The sequence below is a fragment of the Gymnoscopelus microlampas genome, assembly GCF_963454915.1.
Source record: "Gymnoscopelus microlampas genome assembly, chromosome: 19".
NCBI classification, from domain to species: domain Eukaryota; kingdom Metazoa; phylum Chordata; class Actinopteri; order Myctophiformes; family Myctophidae; genus Gymnoscopelus; species Gymnoscopelus microlampas.
The window spans coordinates 29,784,126-29,791,625 of NC_139956.1; the positions used below are offsets into that span (position 1 = coordinate 29,784,126).

The following is a 7,500-nucleotide window of genomic DNA, read 5'->3' on the forward strand; positions in this document are numbered from 1 at the left end:
GTTAGCCACTTAAAACCTACATACAAACCTGCACTTATAGGCCCTGTCCATACTAGCATGGATATTTTACACGCATTTTCGTCTACGTTTGGGTCTGTCATCCACCAAAAATAGCCAATCTACAAGCACACAATGCGTCGCAAAGTGACGTGTTGTGAGCGTGCAAATCAGCTGCTGTTACTGAGTATTTGCCCCAGAAAACGGACGCTAGGGTACATGTAGTTCGAATAAGACTGCAACTCTAACCGTGGTTGTCAGAAATGTTGAACGTTGTCCCCTCTTTGTGTTGATCCTTGCAGGTGCGTAGTCAGGGAGTGACGGAGGAACTCAAGTGTTTGAGCCTACTAAACGCCCTGGATAAGGACCAGGACATCCCAGAACAGCTGGCGCAGCTGTTTGGAGAGCCCTGCATCAAGCTGGCAGAAGGCATCAAGGCTTATATCTCCAAGGTAAGAGAAGGATGTGCGCATGCGTGCGTGCAAGCGTGTGTGTGTGTGTGTGTGTGTGTGTGTGTGTGTGTGTGTGTGTGTGTGTGTGTGTGTGTGTGTGTGTGTGTGTGTGTGTGTGTGTGTGTGTGTGTGTGTGTGTGTGTGTGTGTGTGTGTGTGTGTGTGTGTGTGTGCGTGTGCGTTTTGGAGATCGCAACATATTTTCTGTTTTGGGTTTGGTTTTGGGTTCTTGGTCAGCAGAGATGGAGACAGGTTCAAAGACAGAGACATGTTCTCTGTCTGCAGAGATGGAGCTGTTCTGTTGGGAGTGTTTTGACAGTAAATCTGGACAGTGAAAAGTGTTGGCTCTCAACTTGATTTTGGCACAAAATATTTTCGAGTCCGAGTTCAGACAAAATTCCATCGTGTGTGTGTGCTGTGTGTACTATATTTAAAGCATATCATGTGACACATCGCCTGGAGCCAAGATGAAACGGTTTATGTGCAGCATAATGGAAATATCGATGGAGCGAAAACAAAAATTGAATATCTAGTTTCCATAGGTCGTGCATTTCACTCCAAAAATGTGAACTGGTGCAGCGGAACACAACAGAGTAGAATAAAACGAACAGAACAGATTTGCTACAACTACAGTACATTGTGCAGAATAATGTCTTCATCCTCCTCAGTGCGTCATGGTATTTGGTGATAATAAGAATGTCCTGCATAATGAGTACTTTTACTTTTGGTACTTTAAGTATTATTTTGATGCCAATACTTTTGTACTTGTAACAGGGTATTTGTAAATTGTGGTTTTGCTACTTTTACTTAAGTAACAAATGTTCAGTACTTCTTCCACCACTCCAGTATTTGGTGAGTATAAGAATGTCCTGATCTCAGGGGAGAGTGGACAGACCCCACTGGCTTAAAAAATGCAACTTTACTCCCATCTCTCAGAGTCTCTGTGGGGGAGACTGCATGGCTCCACTCTGCTTGACTGGAACGGACAAAAGCATATTCAGCTGTAGTCACTTCAATCACTTCAAGCTCTTTTTCTGTTATTATTGTTCTATTTTTTTTGTTTTCTCCCCCAATTCAGTTGTTGCCAACCCCCCCCCCCCCGCCCCTATGTTTGTATAGTCCCTGTTAGTGGCCGGCCACTAACAGGGTACTTGCATCTGAGTACCCAATTATTTTTACCCTTTACAGACAGACGGACAGACTGAAATGAAAAAATGACCGAGAATTTACCGATATCGATACATCGGTAATGATTTATCGATATCGGTCGAGTTTTGGGGCCTATCTGTAGTTTAGAACACAATCACAGCTCAACACAACACAACACAATCTACAACCTGTAGATTTGTTTGTTTGTCCTGCTTGTTGTTTTTAGTTTTGTGTGTTACCGTTTCACATTATTAATGTTGTATTATATTAGATGCCAAAAAAAAAGATAATCGTTTTTTGATTGGCCATCGGCTTTCCCTATTCTCTAAATATTGGCATCGGCCTCTGAAAAATTATCATTATCGGTCGATCACTAGTACTAGTCCCTGTCACTAACAACCCCTACTGTAGACAAGCACGTCTCCTGCGGTATACGGGACATCGACAGACGTTTCTTTTCACCTGACAGACCGAGTTGTAGGAGTCGCTATTGCAGCGACCAGGAATACAAAAACACACACACACACACACGTGTGTGTTTGCGTGCAATGGAAGTAAAGGAAACCAAATGCTTGGCTTACCGCATCCGTGAGAGCGTTACCGTAACAGAACAATTCAGATAGCATCATGCTTTGTATCATAGCTAAAAGTTATCTCGTTCCCCGCAGGGCAATAGAAATATCGCCAAGAATGATTTACAAATGCCATTGGAACCAGTTCTAAAAAGAGGCCTGTGCTTTTGCTACCAAGCCACACACACTCATACATACTTTATACATAATTTAGTAAAATACATACATTAAGTGTGGATTTAAACGCTGGCACGCACCTACACACGCGCAAGCGAGCACACACTCACGCACAGACACACAATACAGTGTGTATATATATATATGCATGTGTACTGGTGTTCACCCTGTTATTCACGGAGTCTGCTGCTGATAGCTAAACACTGGACTGAGTCAGACCAACAACCACTGCTATTCACACACACAACACACACACACACACACACACACACACACACACACACACACACACACACACACACACACACACACACACACACACACACACACACACACAGGACTTTAGGTACAGTAGTAAACCTCCAGTGATCGGAGCACATTAGTGTCAGATTACGTCTTTATGTCCAATCAGCATTAAAACACCATGACTCAGGGATATCATGCTTCAAAATCCCTGCTCCCGCCTTCCTCACCCACTGCACGCACACGCGCGCGCGCACACACACACACACACACACACACACACACACACACACACACACACACACACACACACACACACACACACACACACACACACACACACACACACACACACACACACACACACACACACACACACACACACACACATTACATTACTATACTTGTGAGGGCAACATAGTCTTAGGAGGGCTATATTTCATAATACATTCCATTTGTAACCCTAAACCTATCCCCAACCCCTGCACCTAACCCCAAAGGTCCAATCCTAACCTGACCCCTACCTGAATTGTTTACTAATTGTAAACATAGCTCAGAAATCTCTTTTTTAACCATGAAAACAACATCTCCCATGTGGTGTCCAGGAAATGGTCGTCACAAGGTCGATGTCTGAACTCCTGCTATACTTGTGGTGACATCTGGCTCTCATAACTGCTGCAATGCCTCTCACACACACACACACACACACACACACACACACACACACACACACGCGTGCTCCCATGCCTAGTCAGACAATCCACTGATATAAGTCATCTCTGTGTAGACATAGCCAAGAGGACTTTTCCTCTCCATCTGCATGTCTGGGTCACACACACACACACACATGCGCGCACACACGCACGCACGCACGCACACTCACAGACATGAGGACAGCTGCATGGTATACTCAGAATTTACAATGTGGATATACTCTCAATTCACGATGTAAGCATTTGGCAGACGCTCTCGTCTAGAGCGACTTATACAGTGCAAGATCAGAGTAAATGGCATGAACCCTAATCAACAACATGATCACATAAATAAAGCGCAAAGATAAGCAATTTAGTGCTCCGAAGTAACTAGGATACAAGGTTAACATCAAACCTACTGTCTGTCTAAAACAACACTACATCTAAATAACATTATCAGCATAAAACTGTGATCAAGTAACCAACATGGATACCTGCATAGTAAAACTACAGTATCAAAGCAGGCAATAATAAAGGAATAGGGGTGCTAGGGCAGTGGTCTCAAACTTTTTCATGTCAAGGGCCCCCAAATTGACACTTATTAGCCCGCGGACCCCCATTTGAAAATAAATGCCAAGGACTACCATAAAAGACGATTTTTACGGCTCTAGCAGTGATTTTGAACATTTCAATTTCAAGGACCCCCAGTTTGACATGCATTAGGGTCAATTGGGTTCCATTTGTACACTCTCTGAGTTACAGACCCATAAGGGTCAATTTGGTTCCTAACTATCTATCATTTAGCTAACTTGACTCCGCCAGCTGGAAGAGGCTTGCTTCACACATTTGTTTCACAACCTACTTCCATCTGGGACCTCGGTAGCCAAACCGCTGCAAGACGGCTGTCCCTTTTTTCAAGCTACTTGGCAGGTGATTGGATGGGACCGTCTGTCTATCACCGTCTGGGCGTGCTAACTCCAACCAATCATATTGACGTGTCTGCATGACGTATAGTAGCTGCGCCAGTAGTAGTTCTTTTGTATACTATTCAACCATGATGAATCGTGAAAGAACTACAATGCAATAGCTGCTTCTCGAGGGCGTCTCATCCGGTCTCGCCAAGATCCCTCCCGTAGTTGCCACTGATTGGTTCGACAGGTCGACTCCAATCTCTGAGCGTTCCCAGATGGAGGCTTTATTGTGAACCTGTGAACTCAATACCGCCCCATCTGGTCTGAGTCAGGTTATAATTTAGCTGGGAACCCCCTGGAACTCCCTCAAGGACCCCTGGGGGTCCCCGGACCCCACTTTGAGAACCACTGTGCTGGGGGGGAGTGAAGTAATCTGAAGAGGTGAGTTTTCTGACTGCAGCTGAAAATGGGGAGTGAGTCTGCAGTCCCCCTGACTGAGGTGGGAGGTCATTCCACGGTCTGGGAGCCAGGAGAGTGAAGAGTCTAGACATGTGGAGCATCACCCCAGAGTGATTTAAGGAAGGGACAAAGAGACTTACTGTGTTTGCTGATGAGTGTGTGGAAAGGGTTGTCCTGAAAGTTTACAGGGGTGCAGTGGTGGAAAAAAACCTTTCAGTGAACACACGATTTTGTTCATGTTCAACGGCAATGATCCGTTCAAATGATTCGTTAAAATGATTCGTTCATGTCTAGTGAAAAACAACTCAACCGCACCGCTGTCTGTCTGTCTATTGCGGGAACAGCCTGCCCCCCCCGTCCCGCCCCCCCCCGTCCCCCGTCCTGTGTATGTACGGGGGGCGGGGGCATGAACGAAAGCGCAAACTTAACAGTTTCAGGAAGTTAACGGGTTCGTTCGCGTTCACCGGCAATGAACTAGTTATTTTGAACCAATCGATCATGAACGACCCATCACTAGTGCCATAGCCTCGATTGCCTTGTAGGCCATCACAGGTGTTTTGGAATGGATGTGGGTAGTGGAAGAGAACGCAAAGGGGGGGACGGGGGGTTTGGGGAGCTTGACGATCCTCCATATCTCCCTCCATCTCCCTCCTCTCTCATATAGGTCTCTTTCCCTCTCTCATATGGTCTCCCTCATATGCTGTCTCTCTCCCTCTCTCATGTGGTCTCTCTCACATCCTGTCTCTCTCTCTCCTCTTGCTTGTTCTTCACTTCATTATTGTATCATTACAAATGACTTAAGCACTTTCAGTCACACACATCTCCATTAATCTCCCTCCATTCTTCCCTAACACTCTCTCCCTCCTCTGTTTTCCCTTCTTTAAACTCTCTTACCCCTCTCTCTCTCTCTCTCTCTCTCTCTCTCTCTCTCTCTCTCTCTCTCTCTCTCTCTCTCTCTCTCTCTCTCTCTCTCTCTCTCTCTCTCTCTCTCTCTCTCTCTCTCTCTCTCCTCTCTCTCTCTCTCTCTCTCTCTCTCTCTCTCTCTCTCTCTCTCTCTCTCTCTGTCCACATGCATGATATAATCAGGCTTATGCTCCATGCCTCTGTGGTCCTCAGTGGAGGATAGAAGGAATGTCTAGCTCTATGCAGGCTAAATTAGGGCGTACGTCGCACAAAACAAGTCGTTTTACACTTTTAGCCCCCGGAGCAAGGCATTCCAGACACACTGATCTGCGGCCCATGCACACGCACACACAGACACCACTTGCCAGTACACGCGCACACACACGCGGGCGTGCACAGTGTGGTCAATCGTTCGGTTAATTTGACACACAACTCGCTCATTAAACGCACATTTGTGCTTGTGCGCGCACACACATGCACAAATGTGTTATCCACCCATGACACAATTCCAGATGTTTAATTGTGTTTTGACAATATGTAAGAGAATGACATAATGTACGAACACAAAATTCCTTAACCTTCGACTTCATCACGGAACCACTGGAAAGCCATGGGATACAGGACTGAAGCCAGGCTGTTATTGGTGAACTCCCATGCACCGGTTACATTTTTTTGTACGTGTTGGGTGCATTCTGCACTGAAAATTAGTATCAGATACTGACAAGGCAAGAGGCAAGCCTAACCCTAACGCCAGGGGCTGACACACAGCAAACAGTAAGGCCGGCCAGGAGTCGAAACAGGGACACTGTAGAAGGCACTTTTGCGCCTCTGATCTGGGGTGAATTCTGCAAATTGAAACACAGTAGAGAATCTATAAAGGAACATTTCACGAGCTGCAGGCGATAAAAAGAGGGGGGGGGGGGGGGGGGGGGGGGGAGTATTTGACAAAATACAGTTACTCTACCACATTTGGCTATGGTTAAATGTTGGCGTCTTATTTTGTGCTGCAGATAAATCACAGATTCGGTATTAAAACATACTGTTCTTAGCAGGTTTTGAACTTCAAAGTTATCACAACCAAAAGGCCTGCCTCACCGCTGCTGCAGATCAAGCCCTGCCAAGAACGTGTTTCTTGTCTCTCGCCGTGTCCGTCTGTATCTCGGCTGTCTTCTCTGAGTCCATGAATAGTAATAAAGAAACACCACAGGCAGTCAACTGGCCGCCTTGGACGTCAGCTACTGTGTATGATATAATCAAAATCAGATGACTTCATTTAGGTGATACCACGCAGGCAGATATTGTTCACGTTTAGCAGAGAAGTCTCTCTTGTCCACTATTTCTATCCTGACTTCACTGCCCCCCCCCCCCCCCCGTTTTAGTAACAGTTTTTCCACGATTGAACCTCTGCCACAATTCAGAGTTACACAATAACCTGAAGTGAAGTCAGGCAAAAACATCAAGTGGAACTTACATTGTAGCACAACAAGGTGTACAAGGTGATGACATGATATTGTAGTGTGACTTTTATAACTTACTTTAGTTATAAAGTTATTTTATAACTTTTATCTCTTCAGCAATACGTTCTTGTGCAGACTTGGTCTTGGTCACGCACACGCTCACACTCACACACACACACACACACACACACACACACACACACACACACACACACACACACACACACACACACACACACACACACAGATGATGCAGAAAAAACTTTTCATGCTGATAGGAAAATATGTATGTTACAGTATTATGAAATAGTACAGTATTATGAAAATAATAGATGAAAAAGATTATTGATATTTTTTGGACTTCCCACTTGGCGGCTCACGCCCTCGGGTCCTTGCCGATACGCACGCCGAGTTTAAGTCAGTGTATGACGTATGAGGCGGGCATACCATCAAAAGTACTTCAGAGTATCAGTATGTTTTATCTTACAT

At 45.3% G+C, this 7,500-nt stretch overlaps 1 protein-coding gene across 1 annotated transcript in view; it reads left to right on the forward strand.

Moving 5' to 3' along the window:
- tnfsf10l (TNF superfamily member 10, like) overlaps window positions 1–7,500 on the forward strand; it is a 55,664-nt gene that overhangs the window by 39,933 nt on the left and 8,231 nt on the right. The window contains exon 2 of the mRNA XM_084042343.1: window positions 300–449. Within this exon, the coding sequence (XP_083898469.1) occupies window positions 300–449 (150 nt within the window). The remainder of the gene's footprint in view (window positions 1–299; window positions 450–7,500) is intronic.